Source organism: Rhinolophus sinicus, chromosome 1, assembly GCF_057876585.1.
Source record: "Rhinolophus sinicus isolate RSI-liver-muscle chromosome 1, RSI-T2T, whole genome shotgun sequence".
NCBI lineage: Eukaryota > Metazoa > Chordata > Mammalia > Chiroptera > Rhinolophidae > Rhinolophus > Rhinolophus sinicus.
Window position 1 is genome coordinate 83,562,129 of NC_142501.1, and position 20,036 is coordinate 83,582,164.

The 20,036-nt window shown below is 38.6% G+C and overlaps 1 protein-coding gene across 7 annotated transcripts in view; it reads right to left on the reverse strand.

Moving 5' to 3' along the window:
- The window catches only part of POC1B (POC1 centriolar protein B), a 141,671-nt gene that overhangs the window by 117,694 nt on the left and 3,941 nt on the right, over nucleotides 1–20,036 (reverse strand). For all 7 annotated transcript variants that reach the window (XM_019742146.3, XM_019742145.3, XM_074325301.2 and 4 more), the window contains exon 3: nucleotides 2,179–2,350. In XM_019742146.3, the coding sequence (XP_019597705.1) occupies nucleotides 2,179–2,350 (172 nt within the window). The remainder of the gene's footprint in view (nucleotides 1–2,178; nucleotides 2,351–20,036) is intronic.

A 20,036-nucleotide genomic window follows, 5' to 3' on the forward strand; every position in this document is an offset into this window, starting at 1 on the left:
CCCCCAATATGCCACGATCCTTAGCTGCAGGTTGCACACACCAGCAGCTCTCGTTTGCTTTCTCTCTGAAAGGCCCTCCTCTCAGCTGCTGGCTCGTCTAACCACTGGATCCGGTCTCAACAGGAAGTGTGTACAAAACCCAGACAGGAGTGATGCATTTGCTGTGCTCTTGCTCGGCTGGTGTCTAGATGCTCACTGTGCCTTAACGACATGCATTGCTCCCACCTACGTACCTGTGCTTTCTGCCCAAATAGTCTCGACTGTCTACCATGACCAACTCCGGGCCAGATGTGCTTCTACACGTGCGCCTCTTATTCTTTCTTAGCCTTCAGTCACCAGCTGGGCTGTTTGTCTACAAGTCTGGCTGTCTGCAATTCGTCTCATCCCTGTACACACCTGCCACTCCTCCCCACAGGGGGGCCGATTTCTCCTCCCTTTGAATCTGGGCTGGTGTTGTGAACCATTTTGACCAACAGAATGTGGCACGTCTCAGGCCTGGCCCTTAAAAGGTCCAGCATGTTCTGCTTTTGCTGCCCAAGAACCAGTCTGCCATGGTGCAAGGGGGTCCCATCCTGCTGGAGGGAGGGCATATGGAGGATCAAGTTACCCCAGTCAGGAGCTGGTGCCAAGGGCCTAGGGTGTGGGCAAGGTATGGGGCCCACCAGCCCTGCTGCCAGCTTCATGAAGCCACAGAAGTAATAGCCAACACCAAATGGGGCAGAAGAATCGTCCAGACAACCCACAAAATTGTGAGAAGTGATAGTCATTGTATTAAGCTGTTATGGTTTGAAGATTGTCACAGTCATAGACAACTGATACATCAGTTTCGTTCTCATTGCCATATCCCCTCTTGACCTGGCCCCGGGATATGATTTACAAAGAAGAACTAGACAGATCTACACACACTTAATTTTGTACTTAAGATTAGGCAGTACAACTAATAATTCAGTGTGCTCAGGTACCCTTGTATAGTTTGTTCACTGAGATGTCTTTGAATTAGTAATGGGCGACTGAGGCTGTGTTGTGCTGGTCCTAAATTCCCAAAATTAAGGATTTTAGAAAACACATTCCCTTTTAGACCCCAAACCAGTCTCTCTCCCTTACAATTCCCCTCTATATTGCCATCCACAGTCACATTATAACATGTCACTTCTCTTCAACAGTTTTTGCTATCATCAGGATAATATTCAGATTTCTCAGCACAGAGTTTCCCTTGGGTGGTGGCAGGAAAAAAGAAAATGGCCCACTGGCAGGGAGATGCCCATGAACTTTCCTACACTTGGGAGAGCCCGGGCCTGTTCAGTCACATACCACAAACCCAATCCTGCCACAACACTCACAGGAAATGCCCAAACTCTTATTCTGTAAAATATTTGCAGGGGGAAATGATGATATGATGTATGCATTTTGTTCTATAAATACTCCAGCAAACGAAGGGTAGGGGACGGGAAAGAGGTGAAACAAGACTGAGAGAATAATGGCTACTGCCAAATCTGGTTGATGGGTATGAGGAGGAGGAGTTTTTGTGCTATTCATTCCTTTTAAAGTTTGTTTGAAAATTTACATAATTAAGAATTTTAAAACGTTTTAAAAATTCATGGCTCATTAATGGCTTAAAATAGATTGGCTATCAGCTAGGGTTTGGAAAACCTCTTATAGAGAGATTTGTTATAATGGGATAGGACCTTCCAACAAATGTAATGATTCATATTTCTGTCAGAAATTTTCTTTAACAAGAAAACTCTGGAGCCCAATAATGAATGACATTGTTTGGCACAGCAGTTTTTACTAGGGATCCCAAGGCCCCTAAAGATCCATGAATGGGCTTTAGGTGGTTAATAAACTGTAACATTTTTGGTTATACTGCCAATGTGTATCTCTCTGGGGAGACAATCTGAAGCTTACATCAGATTTACAAAGGGATTGATAACAATACACATTAAGCATGTTTCCATGATTAGAAATATTCTCTTTTCACATAGAAGACATGACGATGAGTGGAAGATGAGGGAAAAGTGCTTTCAAACAGTTTGACTTGCCACCTCATGTGTGACTCAGACGAAGTGTAGGTAATGGGGGGCTCGCCTCCCCCAGAAGTGCATTAGGAGCAGCCGGGCTCCAGTATCCTTTCACATTTCTAAAGCCACAGTGTATCAGGTGTTTCTTTGTTCCTCTTACTTATCAGGAATCCAGAGTCGGACGGTTCTGTCTCGTGAAGCCGATGCCAGTAAGTTTCCCAGTGGAGAAAACTGCACACTGGTGACCACATCCTTGTGACCCACGTATCGGAAAGCTCTGGCTTGTGGCTTGAAATTCCATAGCATGAGAAACGTATCCCAAGAAGCTGTAGCTATCAAGAGACAGAACAAAACCACTGTTTGTTACAACGTATCATGTTGGCAGCATATCTAATAACAAGATGTCCGGGTAACAGAGGGGTGGAAGTTGTCAGGCTGACCAGCTAATGGCAAAAATAGTTTTAAAAGAAACCCAAAGCTGCATCATGAATATGCATGCTTGGCTGTGTCCATGTAACCACGCAGCAGCATTACCGGCCCCTGTATTTGGTTAGCGCTCTGTGACTATTTACTAGAAGAAAGCAGCACAGTGTGACAGAGAGTACACAGGGCTGGGAAGCACTTCTGTCTCAGGGTGCTAAGGACAGGTACTTCACCTGTGTCCTGAGGACTAAATGGTATTCCTGAGAGGGCAGATGATTTTTTAAAAAATTGTTTTGGTGGAAATCATTTCACATTTATAAAAAAGTTACAAGAATAGCACAAAGAACATTAATATACCCATTACCAGATCCACCTGTTATTCATATTTTGTCCTATTTGGTTTATAATTTGCTCTTGCACCCACTCGTGCTCTCTCGCGCGCTCTCTTTACAAGTATATACACACACAGAGAATTTCTTCCTGAACCATTTGGGAGTAAATAAATACGTATGTTTCACCATGGCACCTTGATTCCTAAATGTTTCAGTGTATTTTTCTAAGAATAAGGATATTTCCTTATATACCCATAGCACAGTTATCAATTTCAGGAAATTTATCATTGACAATATTTTAATCTACCTACTGTATTCCAATTTTGTCAACTGACCCAGTAATGTTTTTTATATTAGATTGGTACAAAAGTAATTGTGGTTTTTGCAATTTTTAACCTTTTAAACCACAATTACTTTTGCACCAACCTAACAGCTAGACAAGATGATCTTAAAAGTCTCTTTCTGCTCTGCTAGTTTATGACATCCTACGATTAATAAAAGAATTATGTGTCTCAGGCATTATCTTAAGTCTTTAAGAAAAGGAAAACAAATTCAATCAATAGTGGAAATAAATGCGTTGGACAAAGAATGAACAAATAAACAAACGAAAGCTAGGTCTAACTCTTGCCCCCAAGCCAAATTGTACATATACATGTAGTACCCCAAAGAGCCCCAATAATAGGAACCAGATCAATGAAAATCACTGTCTAGATTATAGAGTGCTTAGAAAAAAATGCAACTTTATAAACTTTTGATGCAATTAGTGTTACTGTTAGACAAGATATATAAAGTCACTGAAAACCTTCTAAGTTCCATAGTCACAGGTAAAATTGATTTAGGCTTACTTAGTCTATGCATTGTTTCCATGTAAAACACTTAACATGCATTTATAAGTTTCAAATTATAATAGTATATACTACACGCTTAAAAAAAAGTACAAAAAGTTGATGTTTCACCAATAAGTTGATGCTCATCAAATTATTAAATGTTTATATTAGGGTCTGAATTACCTGGGGCTAATGTAGACAAAATAGGGAAAACAATGAATTATCATATGCTTTATACACAGGGCCCTATTTGAGTTCTAATGCATTATGCTGCAAATAAGATCTACAAGAGAAAATAGGACACAGTTCTTTACCTCAGGGAGTCACAGTATTGTAGGGGAGAAAGTTCATTAATAATATCATACATGTTCACGAAGTCTTAGCCACAATAATCAGACAAAGAAAAGAAATAAAAGGTATCCAATTGGAACAGGAAAAGTAAAACTTTCATTATTTTCAGATGACACAGATACTACATAGAGAGAAACCTAAAGACTCCACCAAAAAACTATTAGAACTAATAAATTAATTCAGAAAAAGAGCAGGATATAAAAATCAATATTCAGAAATTGGTCACATTTTTATACAGCAATAACAAACTATCAGAAAGAGAAATTAAGAAAACAGTCCCATTTATAACTACATCAAAAATAAATAAATACCTAGGAATAAATTTAAGAAAAAAGGTAAAAGACCTGTACTCAGAAAATGATAAGACATTGAAGAAAGAAACTTTAGAAGATAAAAATAAAATAAATGGAAGCACATACCGTGCTCATGGATTAAAAGAATTAACACCATCAAAATGAGCATACTACCCAAAGCAATCTACAGGTCCAATGCAATCCCTATCAAAACACCATGGCATTCTTCACAGAACTAGAACAAATAATCCTAAAATTTATATGGAACCACAAAAGACACTGAATAGCCAAAGGAATCTTAAGAAGAATAAAATTGGAAATGTCATGTTACCTGCTATTAAACTATGCTATCAGGCTATAGTAATCAAAACAGCCTGGTACTGGCATAAAAAAGAGACACATAAATCAATGGAACAGAATAGAGAGCCCAGAAATAAATCCATAGCTACATAATCAATTAATCTGTGACAAAGAAAGCAATGGGGTAAAGATAGTCTATTCAATAAATGTTGAAAATGTTTTCAATGGGGTAAAGACAATCTACTCAATAAATGTTGTTGGAAAAACTGGACAGATACATGCAAAAAAATGAAACTGGACCACCTTCTTACACCATATACAAGAATAAACTCAAAATGGATTAAAGACCTAAATGTAAGACCTAAACCATAAAACTCCTAGAAAACATAGGGAGTCAACTCTCTGACATTGTTCTTACTAATATTTTTTTCTGATATATCTTCTTGGGCAAGGAAAACAAAAGAAAAAATAAACAAATGGGACTACATCAAACTAAAAAGTTTTGCAAAGCAATGGGAACCATCAATAAAATGAAAAGAAAACCTACTGAATGGGAGAAGATATGTGCCAATGATATATCTGATAAGGGATTAATATCCAAAATTTACAAAGAACTCATACAACGTAACACCAGAAAAACAAACAATCCAATTAAAAAATGGGCAGAGGACCTGAGTAGATGTTTCTCCAAAGAGGACATACAAATGGACAACAGACATATGAAAAGATGCTCAACAACACTAATCATTAGAAAAATGCAAAAATCAACAAATAAGAGTTGGGGAGGATGTGGAGAAAAGGGATCCCTTGAACACTGTTGGTGGGATTGCAAATTGGTGCAGCCACTATGGAAAAAAGTTCAGCAGTTCCTCAAAAAATTAAAAATAGAACTACCTTATGACCTAACAATTCCACTTCTAGTTATTTATCTAAAGAAATCCAAAACACTAATTTGAAAAGATACATGCACCCCTATGTTCATTGCAGCATTATTTACAATAGCCAAGATATGGAAGCAACCTCAACGCCTATCAATAGACAATTGGATAAAGAGGTGGTAGATAGATAGATAGATAGATAGATAGATAGATAGATAGATAGATATATGTATACACACACACATATATATATATATATATATTAAAATACTGCTCGGCCATAAAAAGAAATGAAATCTTATCATTTGCAACAACATGGATGGACCTAAGGATATTATGCTAAGTGAAATAAGTCAGACAGAGGAAGACAAATATCCTGTGATTTCACTTATATGTGGAATTAAAGAACAAAATAAATGAACAAACAAAACAGAAACAGACTCAGAGATAGAGAACAAACTGACGGTTGCCAGATGGGAGGATTGGGGGCTGGGTGAAAAGGTGAAGGCATTAAGAAGTACAAGTTGGTAGTTACAAAATCGTCACGGGGATGTAAAGTACAGCACAAAGAAGACAGTCAATACTGTAATAATTATGTACGGTGCCAGGTGAGTACTAGACTTATCGGGGGATCACTTCATAAATGATATAAATGTCTAACCACTAGGCTGTACACCTGAAACTAATATAAAATATTGAGTGCCAATTGTAATTGAAAAAAAATTATACATGTTCAGAGGATTTTTATACATTATTCATTCTTAATTTCATATGGGGTGGTTAGTAGTCCTTTCAGAGGAAAGGACATCTGAGCAGACATTTGAGTGAAATGAGGAATGATCCAGGCTAAGAAGTGGAGAAAGAGCTCTCTGGGCAGAAGGAACCCCTCATGCGAGGGCCTGAGACAATAACTCACTTGGAAGACCAAAGAATGTAAGGAGGCCCAAGTGTCTGCAATGGAGGAAAGAAAAGAACAGTGAGATGGAAGCCAAGAAGTGAGCAGATGCCAGGCAAGGAGCCATGGTGACTGGTGTGTATTTATTCTAAGTGCAATGAGAAAAAAAACATTGAAAGATTTTGAGCAGGAGGATCTCATGAACTGATTTAAGAAAACTGCGTCTCTGACAATGAGAAAAAGATGATACTTTCAGAAAATGACATTGGGTCAACTGGATATTCATAAAGAAAAAAATGTATCTTAACGCCTACATTTTCTGCTCTACATAAAAATAATTCCATATGGATTGTAGATCTAAATATCATAGGTAAAACAATAAACTTTTAGACGGGAACGTAGGACAGTATCTTCATGGCCATTGGCGTAGGCAAAAATTACTTAAACAGGACATGATAATTACTAAATCACTAAAATTACTAAAGAAAAAATAATAATTTATACTACACTAAATTAAGAAATTTTGTTCACTGAAGATACCACTAAGTAAGTGAAATGGCAAGCTACAGAATGAAAGAAGATATTTACAGGGGTTGCCGGTTGGCTGAGTGGTTGGAACGCAGTACTCATAACAACAAGGTCACCGGTTCGATTCCCACATGGGACAGTGAGCTGCACCCTCCACAACTAGATTGAAAACAACGACTTGACTTGGAGCTGATGGGTCCTGGAAAAACACACTGTTCACCAATAATAATAATAATTTTTTAAAAAAGAAGGTATTTACAACATATACATCCAACATATAACAAAGAATCTAGAAAGAATCCTACAAATCAATTAGAAAAGGCAGGAAAACAGGTACTTCATTAAAGAGGATAACCACATGGCCAATAAGCAAGAAAAGGTCCTCAATTCCGTTAGTCACCAAGAAAGTGCAAATTAAAACCACAATGAGGTTATCACTACACACTCATCAGAATGGGTTTAATGCAAAAGATAAATAATACCAAATCTTGGTGAGAATGTGGACAACTGGAACTCTCATAAAATACTGGTGGTTACAACTACTTTGGAAAATTGTTTTTGAAATATCTACTAATGCTGAATGCTTACCATTTGATTCAGCAATTCAACTCCTAGGTATACACCTGACAGTAATTCTTCTGTATGTTTAGCAGAAGATATACAATAATGTTTGTGGTGGTACTATTCAAAATAGACCAAACCTGGACACCCAACTATCCGTCAAAGTAAAATGGATACATAAATTGTGATATATTCATACTGTGTACCTACTGTGTAATTAAAGTTCATTTATATAAAGTTCAAAAAGTAGAAAAATTAGTCTATGGAGTCAGAAGTCAGTGGCAGGGAGGGAGGAGAGCAGCTCGAAGGGAGCCCACGAGGCTTCTGGGCGTACTGGAAATCTTACGTTTCTTGCTCTGGGTGTTGGTTAAGTGGGCACGTCACATTGTGAAGACTCATCAAGTTGTCCAATTTGGGTACACATCTTGTACTTCAATAACACTTTTACAAAAAAAAAAAAATATCTCTGGCTATCGTGTGTCAAATATACAGGGGGACAGAGTTGAAGAAGGAAATCAATTAGGAGGCTATTGCAATAATCTAGACAGGAGGGTGGTGGTTTGGACTAGGCTGGAAGCTGTGGAAGGGGGAAAGGGGTCAAAATCAAGACACATGATAAAGGTTGAGTGCACAAGGCTTGCTAATGGATTAAATGTGAGGGAGAGACAAAGAGAAGAAGCAAAGGTACCAGGCTGTTGCCCTGGGCTCCCAGGTGAATTTCAGAGCCATTTAATGAGACTGGAAAGACCAGAAGAGAAGGAGGTTGAAAGTGAGGCAGGATGGGGTGGAAATCAACAGTTCTTTTTAAGATGTAAGTTTGAGATGTCCATTTGACATGCAAGTTGAAATGCCAAATAGAGAGATGGAGCTCAGGAACAGCTTTTGACTGTACATGTGGTGGTTAAAAAAGCAAAGTACGTATAGAATTAGGCTTCCCGACTGAAATCCACGCCTACCAGCTATGTGTCCTTGGGCAAGTTACTCAGTGTTTCTATGCCTGGGACATTTTATCTGCAAAAGGAGGTATTTAAAGTATTATGTGAAATAATACTTGTAATTCATGCCTGGCAATTTCATGCCTGGCACACAGAAAACACTCAAGTGTAGCTATTATTACTAGAGTTTTTGTTTTTGTTACTGTTAGCAGCAGCAGCAGTCTAGATAATAAAGACTGGGAACTGGATTTGATCACTCAGGAAGTGAGTACAGTTAAAGAAGAGGCTAAAATTACTTACTTTTGAGAGAATGAAGAGGAAAGGAAGGAGCCATAAATGAAGTGGGAGGAGAGTGAGGAGACTGTGGTGTCCAGGACTTCAGGAAATACTATGAGAGGATGACAAGCTGTGTCAAATGCTTCAAAGAGATTTAGTTAAGATCAGGCCTGAACAGGACCACAATCTGTGGGGCCCCGTGTAAAATGTAAATGTGGGGCTGTTGTAGAAAACTTAAGAATTTCAGTGATCGCAGGGACCGGTGCGACTACATAGTGTTAGTAAACACAACTGATTCATTAATTCATTGAAAGTTTACAGCGTCCCTAATTCTCAGTATAATAAGGAGTAGAAAAAATATTACTATAGGATCTGGTGAAACAACAAATAATTGGAGGGAGAGGGGTTGGAGAGATGAGAATATGAAGCTTAACCAAGAAAGTGGCACAGGCTTGACTTTGTCATCTGACACACTTTGTCAGGAAAAGTGGAAAAGGGTACCTGAACCAGAGCAGACACTCAAAACTTATAACTTGAGAATTGATAGCTACAGATCCATGTTAAGCAACACTTGATATCAGCAGGAGGCCTGCAAAAGAGAAATGACTAAGAGAGCAGGATGAACAAATGTTTGAAAAACGTGGACAGCCTAACCTTAGGTTATGGTGGCATTTCAGAGGCCTACTAATTATAAAACACCAGAGGCAGAGATGTCCCAATTACACTCTGTATTCTCTTGCAAATTTCAGGCAAACAGAAAAAAAGACCACCAATAGATAAAAACCCTACGAAGGCATTCGTACTAAAACCTGTGAAAACCAGTACTGATCTTTCCTCACTTTCTTAATCAAAGGTATTTGATCACTGCTGTCAGGGCTGCACTGTATCAACTTGGCATTTGCTTTCATATATTTCCCCTCAACCACACCCTACATAAACATTACCACATCATTTAAAATGTCAAAGCCATATCATTCATCATCTGAGTGGTCTATTTTGAGATAAAATGTCAAAGGGAGGAAGTTAAGAGAAAAGGTTAACTGGTAAAACTACCCAATTTAAAAAAAAATTATATTTTATAACAATAATTCATTGTTTCAAGAAATCCTCATTAGGACAAAAGAAAGAACAAAGTCCCTGCTCACGCAGGCCACTGCTTTGTTTGTGGAGGTAAGGAACTCAAATAGCATCACAATGGAGAACATGTTTGCTCTCCACAATGCCCAAACGGCCAACAGTTATTGTGTCACCTTAAGCAGCAGTAACTTTAGTTAACCCAAGCGCTCTCATTTGTTAATTTAACCAAAATCAACTACACTTAGTTAGAGGTCTGCTTTGTAGGGGAACACTACTTTCTGGAAAGAAATGGTACCACCTCCAGTTTTTGCATTTGTTGTTAAATTATCTTTCTCAATTGGTAATACATGTACATGACACAGAATTCCACTATTACTAACACAGAGTATTTTCCAAAATTTCCTTCCAGTCGTCGGCCACCTCATCGCTTTCATAGAGGTAAGCAGTGTTAACCATTTTCCTGAGTATCTTCCAATGTGCTTAAACAAAGAGGTGTGTCTTTTCATATGTATTTGTTATACAAACGGGAGCATGCTACATCCACCCTTCTCCATGTTTCCTCTCCCCCAGCCCACTTAGTGTAATATATTGGAGCTCATGCTTTATCAGTACAGAGAGCTATCTTATTTTCCCCTGCACACTTTACATAAATTCTCATTTTGATAATTTCAAGCTTACAGTACAATTACAATGAAGTACAATAAATTTACATGCTATTAACCAATGTTAACCCCAATAAATTCAATAATAAAGAAAGAAATGTCCTTATAGTCTCCACTTTAGATTTTGCTCTTGTTGACATTTTGCCAATTTGTTTTATCATTCTCTCTCTACATAAATACTTTTTTTTTTTTTTTTAAAGATTTTATTGGGGAAGGGGAACAGGACTTTATTGGGGAACAGTGTGTGCTTCCAGGACTTTTTTCCAAGTCAAGTTGTTGTCCTTTCAATCTTAGTTGTGGAGGATTCTGTTCAGCTTCAAGTTGTTGTCCTTCCAGTCTTAGTTGTGGAGGGTGCAGCTCAGCTCCAGGTCCAGTTGCCCTTGTTAATTGCAGGGGGCGCAGCCCACCATCCCTTGCGGGAGATGAACCGACAGCCTTGTGGTTGAGAGCCCACTGGTCCATGTGGGAATCGAACTGGCAGCCTTCGGAGTTAGGTGCACGGAGCTCTAACCGCCTGAGCCACCGGGCCGGCCCATAAGTACTCTTAGATACGCATTTTTTTCTTAACCATTTGAAACAAAGTTAGAAACATAATGTCTCTTCTCCCAAAATGCTTCAGTATGTATTTCCTAAGAACAAGGACGCTCACTGACATAAACCACAGTACAATGAACAAAGTCAGGAAATTAAATACTATTTAATATACCCTTATTATTGCATCCGCAGTCCATATATGGATTTTGCCAATTAGAGCTGCTTTCCCCAGTCCATGATGTAACCCAGGGTATGTACTGCAGTAATTACCATATATAGTCTCCTGTGAACTTGGAAGATTACCGAGGTAATTCTTTGTCCTTACTGGCCTTGATATTCTTGAAGATTGCAGACCTGTCATTTTTGTAGTGTGCTGAATAATTTCTTTCCCTGATGTTCCCTTGTAAGATTCATGATATATTGTTTTGATGAGAAATCCACAAAAGTTATGTTGTGCTCTTATCAGTGCATCATGCTAGGATGTATACGCTGTCTGCCCCAATATTGGTGAGATTCACTTTGGTCACTTGGTTTAGGTGGGTTTTGCCTCGTAAAGTTTGTATCTTTCATCTTTGTAATTAATAAGTAGCTGACAAAAGTGAACTGGCATCTTAAGATGCTTAACCATTGAGCTAGGAGGACTATGGGTGGAGCTGGGCCCCTTGTTAACCCTTTAGTCCTGACTTCCTGTTAAACTTTGTGGTAACTTCTGGGGGAGGGATGCAAATAAAGGGGGATGCCATTTTGGTCTCAGGCCACCTTTTTTTTTCTTTTTTCCACGTGGATGGCCAGTGGGGATGCCAGCTGGCAGTGTGCGCAGACACACTCCTTGGTGGCTTTGTTTCCTTTTCTTTTCCCAAATAAACTGTTCTTTTGGTGGGTTACCTGGAGAATTATTTGGCCAGTCAGCATAGTTTATAGGGAGATACATTAAGACTATATACTGTATTTTGCCGTGTATAATAAGTGCACTTCTTGGCCCACATTTGTGAGGGAAAAATAGGGATATGCATTATACACGAGTAGTACTGTTTCCCTGAACGTTTGGGCCAAAAATGTGGGTGCGCATTATATGTGGGAGCACATTATACACGGCGAAATATGGTAAATATCCTTTTCCTTAACTATCACACACTCATTTTAGCATCCTTTAATGATTTTCCAACCCATCATTCACTCCATAATTTACTAATTAATTAGCAATTATATTAATTTATTTAATGAATATTTGTTAATTTATTATTGCAAAATAGAACTTTCCCTTTTCCTCCATTTATCTATTTATTAATTTACTTATTTATACCAGTGTGGACTTGAAGATTATTTTACTCAATGGGTTATAATCCATTGCTATCATTATTTATTTTGACACTTATGTTTTTCCACTTTTATATTTGGCTAGTAAGAGCCCCTTAAAGCTGGCCCCTGTGACCTTCTGACATATGTCCATCATTCTTTGAGTACTTCCAAACTTCTAGAATTAGAAAATGTCCCAAGATGTAGTTTCCCTGCCCCAACCCTGGAACTGGCCTTTTTCCCCAAGAAGCTCTGATTCCCATTAGTGGAAAATGGCATTTAGAAATTAAGCAGTTGCTCATTGCTACTGGTGTGTCAGCAAACAGAGCTAAGAAATAAGATATAAGTAGAAATTTCAGTGGGCAGGACTAAGAAATTAGATATAAATAGGACACTGTATCTAGCTATATGCAGATACAGAGATAACGATATTAAAAATCATGAGTTCATACTGATAACTCCAGTTCCAGTCTAATATCACGAATACATCCTAGCCCCCTCTTTTCATAGTTATAACTCTCTTGCCCCACAGTAAAAAATCTGGCTCCCATTAGGCTTGACATATTTTTGTTCAATCCTAGAACACACAAACAGTAGGGTGATAATCACTAACCCACACCTCTGAAAAAAGCAATCCTACTAACCAGAGTTCAGGAGTCATTTCAGCTCCTCTTTGGTCTTGTCAGAATTGGTTTTCTTCTTTGTTAGAGTAGATCTACTCCAGCTTTGAACTTAGGTTTAGGGCATGCCCTTTATTTCAGGTGTGGTTCTGATTCCTAAGGCCCGACCTCCCTGGTATCTCAACCACATGAATGAGGGCTCACAAGACTTCCCCACTTTGTCCGAGCTAGAGACGTAGGGACACCCAGGCTTGCATGGTCACTTGGGATCACCGTTCGGCTTGCAGCCAGCAGGAAGCCATCACGGCTAGACCTCACACATTCTCCGCCTGTGCACCTGTGGCTGGGCCCTTAGCCAAAACTGTAACGACCCCCCACACACTTCTGTGGCTGTGCAGGAATCCTGCTGCATAAATTTCAGCCCCGTCGCAGCCAGACTATGACCTCTGCTGCCTCATCACAGCCAGGCTGTCACTGCTTCAGCTGGGCTCTCCCTCTCTGCTGTGCAGGAGGAGTGCCCACAGGAAGAAAGCCAAGGTCATGGGGGCGCTCGCCTTGTATTCCCCTTCTTGAGATGATGACAGTTTTGCACTCTGTTGCTCAGTGCATGCAAACAGTTGCCTCACATATTTTGTCTAGATTTACAGTTGCTTTGGGATGGAGGACAACTTTAGTAATCAATTACTGTCTCATGACTCGAGGCAGTTCTGCCTTATTCTTTTTAACAGCTGCATAGTATGCTATTAACACCTTAATTTATCTAACCAATCTACCCTGTTTAGGTTGTTTCCAGTTCTGTGCTTTTACAAATACTGCTGTCAACACATGTGTCATTTCTGACATGTGCAAATATATCCTGATAAGTTCCCAAAAGAATTATTGATGAGGCAAAGAGTAGCTACGTTAGAATTTACTAAAAAGGCCTGTGTTCACAATACAGTATCGTTCATAACTTTGTAAATTTGGATTATATCCCTCTCAAGCCTTTTCATTCCAGATTCAAGACAGTCCTAATAATTCAATCACCTTCATATAGAAATTCTTGAATTTTTCAATCATTTCAGAAGTCCCACTATATATTTTATACCCTCATTATGTTATACTTTAAAATCTACCTAACAGAAATAAACTCAGCTTTCAAATTTGAGGGCACCATGATTTCGCACTTTTTATTGCATTTCCAGGTTCATGCTGATCTTTGGGATATAAAAGAAACACTGCACTGCCTTCTTCTGGGAAAAATAAACAAGGAACTCTTCTACAGCAATCTATGAGAAGGAGAGCTCTACAAATATTTTTAAGAAAAGAAAAATAAAATGTAATCCCCAGGCATACACATCTATAAACCTAGACAGAAGTAAGGAGGGTTGCACAATAAAAAGATTATAATCTTAACTAGATAAACCTTAATACCCTGTCTAATACTTTCAGAATTAGTGCATAATATCCTACTGCTGTATAATAAATAGCATAATTAAATGATGGCACTAACTTAAAATTTCTCTGCCCTGAATGTGGGAATAATTAAGCATGTTTTCCTACTAGCTGACACTAAGTAATAAGCTTGCTAGTGTAAGCATGGTCTAAAAGAAGCTGTGGGTGCTTTAAAAATCTTTAGGGGGCCACCACGGTGGCTCAGGCAGTTCGAGCTCCATGCTCCTAACTCCGAAGGCTGCCAGTTCGATTCTCACATGGACCAGTGGGCTCTCAACCACAAGGTTGCCAGTTCAATTCCTCGAGTCCCGCAAGGGATGGTGGGCAGTGTCCCCTGCAATTAAGATTGAACATGGCACCTTAAGCTGAGCTGCCTCCCAAATGGCTCAGTTGGTTGGAGCGCGTCCTCTCAACCACAAGGTTGCCGGTTTGACTCCCGCAAGGGATGGTGGGCTGTGCCCCCTGCAACTAGCAACGGCAACTGGACCTGGAGCTGAGCTGCTCCCTCCACAACTAAGACTGAAAGGACAACAACTTGACTTGGAAAAAAAGTTTTGGAAGTACACACTGTTCCCCAATAAAGTCCTGTACCCCTTCCCCAATAAAATCTTTAAAAAACAAAAATCTTTAGGAATGACAACCTGGAGAAATGTAATTTAACTTCTTCAAATTCCACATCTCTATGAGAACTGATAATAGTAACAGCACGAACCTTGGCTGAGTTGTTATTATGGGCCCAGTATCTTTACAGACTCTGTAAGCATTCTTTTACTTAATCCTTACAACAGGGCAGGTGCATATTATCCCTCTTTCAAAGATGAGGAAATGAGGTTTAGTGAGGTTAAGAAACTTGCCCAAGGTCACACAGACGCAAAGAAACAGAGCTCCATTTTTACACGCAGTTCTATCACACTCCAAAGCCTGTGCATTTAACCAATAACCCAGTGCTTCTCAAAACACTGGAGATGTATGGATTATCTCCAGTAGAATTATTGGGGACCTTAAACTGCATATTTCTAGTAAGTCACATTCTTTGGGGTGAGACCCAGAAATCTGAAGTTTTCACGACTTTCTCAGATAATTCTGACATATATTCATAAGGTATGTATGTGTCTAAAACTATCCTGAACACCTGAAACTAATATTGTATGTCAACTATAATCGAAAAAAAAAGTAAAAAAATTAAAAAAGAATAAATCCATCATGCTTCATGTTCCATTTTCTCTAGTTATGACCAGAAGGTTAAGCCTTCAGCCCCTCTGGTTATCAATCATCGTACACGCTCACTCCCACAATGCTCTGGGCATCCCCTTAGCTGAACCTGACACCCATGGCTTCTCTCTGTCCCAAATGTCACCACTAGGCCACAGAAGTACGCACTAGATGATCGCTCGTATATCTACATCTTCCTCTCTGAAACGTCCTCCTCGTCCTTAACTACTTAAACTCTGACCCTGCTTGGGGACACCAGGTTTGCTGAAATCCTTTCAAATGACAATCATTTTCTTTCATATTTCACCTACTTCAGGACAATCTTCCTCTCCATTCTCTGACCCCACAAACGTAAGTATGTTGACAAAGCTATCATCCCTCAAAGCACCCCATTCTTTTTCTTCACGGCACTCAATTATTGTCTTGTTGCAAGTTGTGCCTGCGCATAATTTGTGTGTCTACTTGGTACTATTTGTCTCTCTTGCTGGACTGGGAATCCTTCAGAACCATCTCCGGCACACCTATTTTGTTAAATTCTATTTGTCTACCCAAGCATAGGCCAGCACCTGGCAGACAGTAGCGTTAACTAAATAAAGGAGGACTGACTGGGTAAGTGCACATCGGTGGGTTAGCATGGGGACAAGGCATCTGAGGACACTGCTGGCCTGCAGTAGCATCTCTCCCAGGCCAGCCTGAGAAAGTGATCAACGCGGGAATGACAGGAAAAGCAGTACCCAATTATTAGCAGGTTGTAAGGACTTCCCTGCTCCTCACGTCTGCCATAAACTACTATCCACCTCAGGAACTCATTCACCTTTTATAACAATCTCTACCTCCTGTTCAAAAGGAATCATGGAGGTTTATCTGAATTTTAGGAAAAACTCCAAAACTGATTTCCACCTGTATGTAGCCTAATACTAAGCTGGGAAACTCACATAATACCTAACTTTCTTAACTTTACTGAATTACAAAATACTCAAGTATTAATAATAAATGTTGCTGTCCTGTTTTAAAGTGTAATATGCACAGAGGGACATAGAAAAGAGGAATCTTTTCTAGGATACATGAAATACTCCGGTCTTTTTGTCCCCCCCACCCCCGAAGTTTAAAAAATTGAGATATAATTCACATACCATAAATTCCCCCTTTTAAAGTGTACAATTCAGTGTTTTGCCCCAAGTTATAGAACCATTGTCACTATCTAATTCTAAAACATTCTCACCACCACCACAACCCCCCCCAAAAAAAACCCCAAACACATCCTCATTAGAAATCATTCTCTATTCCTCCCTCTCCCAGCCTCTAGCAACCATTAATGTACCGTCTCTATGGTTTTTCCAGTTTGTTTTTCACATTTATGAAACTGAAACAGAGATGAAATGGTTTGCACAGGGTTAGTCAGTAAGAGAGCAGGACTGTAACACACGTATTTATAGTAACTTTTTAAGCAGTATGAAAAGACAAGAGATCAGTGAAAATATGCTTAGCTTAACTATACAGATCTTAAATGTGGCTATAAGACTTCTGATATATAAAGCTGAGGCCTTGGACTAGTAATTACCAGTGTGTCAGGCGGGGAGTGCAGGATGTGGGGTAGGACTCAGGGAGCAGGGAGAGAGATGCTGCTGATGGGCACAAACTGCACTTAGGACAGGGTGAGGCAGAGAGGTGGAGGGAAGTGTGAGGCTACAGGGCTTACAGGACACACACGATTCTATTCGGCTCAGAGTTGTGAAATAAGTGTTAATGTGCCCAGGTGCCCACTTGCTTCCTTTTACAGTGCCCCCATTGGGCCCCAGAGATCCCCCATCATTCCCAGTTCGTTTAGCATAAATAATGCTAACACCACTTCAGAATACTTGCTGGTTAATGACACCTTGCAAAATAATACAAAAAACTTGACTTTTTAACATTCTACTGTCTGCATTTTCAAGTAAGTTAAAGAATTACAACCTTAACTTACTTCTGTTCCCCATCAATAAATGTGCACACAGAAACAGTGATCCCATAGACTAAAATCATCAGAATCCATTTGCAAAAATAATTAGGCACACATTTTATTTTATATACCTTAATCAATATTGCAAATACCATCAACAAAAGGGAAAAAGGATGGAAACCGCTCATAATACAGAAAAAAAAATCATCATTCAAAAGAGATTAATCTGAACCTCAACATTCTCTGTGCTCATTTAAAAATATTATTAAAACAGTAATTCAAAAAGATAAAGAAGTCAAAACTAAGTATTTTATTAATTAAAACTGAGACCCTAAACCAAATAGGACTACCCAACTTAAAAACAATCTTTTGTCTTCAATCTAGAAAAGTTTGATTTGCCAACATATAACGAACACTCAAGAGCCTACTACTGGGTAAGTAGACACATTTTCTTTCACAAACAAGGTTAAAAATTCTGAGTTACAGAGATCCCGCAGATAACTAGCTTATTTTTTAATGACTTCTAAAAATGACTATTTAGATAGTGAAACTATTCATAGAATCAGACACTAAATGATATAGTGGCAACCACTTAAAGTTGAAACTTCTTGTCTACCAAATATTTTACTAAAACTGTTATTAAGCATGTACATAAACTTGAAAGGTCAACTTTTAATTGCCTACAGCAAAAGAAAACTTTGGTACCAATAAATTAGAAGCAGGGCATCAAAATATATTTTGTTTGTGTTTTTACAGTATGTTTTCGGAATTAAATAGGAAATGCCTGTATGTGAACACATGAAAATTTGATTCTTCTGTTACCTATACTGTTGTGAGGAGTGAACAGCCTCACTGTTCTGAATTATTGCTATAAAGCACCAGCCTAAAATTTCTTCCAAAAAGAGTAACGGGTTACACTCTGAAATTTAGACAAAAAGTAAGTAAAGAATTATGTACTACTTTACTTTTGAATGTTCTCTTTCCCTTTTTACATGAGCAGCAAGATACCAGAATAAAAATAATTTCATTAAGTACTTCCAGAACATATCAATTTTAGTTCTCCCATTTGACAGGGGGCTAAGAAGAACAACACAAATAAATTTTAAAAGGGAGATTTAATTTTACAAAAGGGCAGACTGAGCAAGGGGAAAGGGTGGGTTTCGGAGAATATCTGTTGTCAATCAACCCCTTGGTAAAATTAGGAGCATTATAAATCCTCCTTAAATTACACCCAGGGCCATGCACATTGCACATGAAATCTGGACAATTCTTTGATAAACTTTACAGTGGCAAGATAACTGACAGAAAGTTACTAACACATTTTCATTTCAAGAAGTAAAAAAGAAACAAAACATTCAAGATACATAGCAATTTTACTTTTTGAAATGGCTAGCCTAAAAATTTTTCTTTAATTCAGATTTTGTGACGTTCCTACTCTCATTAAATCATTAAGTAGACACTGAAAACTACTTATGAATATTATGAACTAATTCTTTATGGAGCACACATTTTTTATAACTCTAGGCCAAAGTGAACTAATTGAGATTTAATTCTAAATTTACCCTGTGATTTCTGGATAATAACATTGGAATAAAACCAGTAAAATTACTCTTGCTTAAGTATGTTTACTTCTCAAATAGTTTAGTTTGGGAAATATTTATATTCTTAGCCCAAAAGACTACTTTTAGAGTTTGAAAGATTAAAGATAAAAACAAAACTTGGTTCAACAATTATCAAAATGAAATGAATACAAACACTGACCACGACAACTTTCCATTCAATTCAGAATAAACCACTTCAGGTGAGCTCAGCTCACTTGAGTTTTAAAATCATTTCTCTTTTCCAGCTTCATAACTGGACTGAATGTTGTTCAACAACATTACCTATGTCAAAAGTGAAGAGATAAAGTGTGGTAAAGATTTCACAATGACTGAATCTAAGAAGGGAGTAACATATAATCGTAACATTTCAGAGCTGGAAGCGATTGTCAAGATCTAATCCAGCACCCACATTTTGCAGATAAGGAAACGGAGTCCAAAACGGAGTCATTTGGTCAAATGACTCCACCAAAGTCACATACATTCCTTGGCTGAGCTATTCATTGATTCAGTTATTCATCCTCCTACTTCCTGAAAGCTGCCCCAGTGCAGGCTCGGTGGTAGGTGCTGAAAACAAGCTGGAAGGCAGCCTTCACCATAGTGGAAGTCTTTTTTTTCCCTTATTTTCTTAAGATAAATCCTTAAATGCCCTTATCAGCAAGAACTCTGTAGCAGAGTTCTGTAGCCTTGGTAAAAACCAGACCCACTTTCAGTTTCACACATTTCAGTAAACACAACTGGGTTAAACTTCAGAGAGGCCTCAGTTGTATTTACTTTAAGTGATTAAGCATTAACAAAAGGAAGGAAGTACAGTATTCTGAATGAGTCTCTCTCTAGTACATTCACAACTTAAGGGAGTGCAATCAGAAAATGCCTTAACACACAAGCAAGTTCACAGACAGGACAGCTTACAAAATCAGAGCGATTCGAGGTATCAGTATAGATTAGTTAAGTACAGTAGCTCAAGTTTACAAAGTGTGGAATGTAGAGATCTCTCCATTTCATTCAGGTACTGGTATATTTTTCTGAGATGCCTATGTGTTGGAA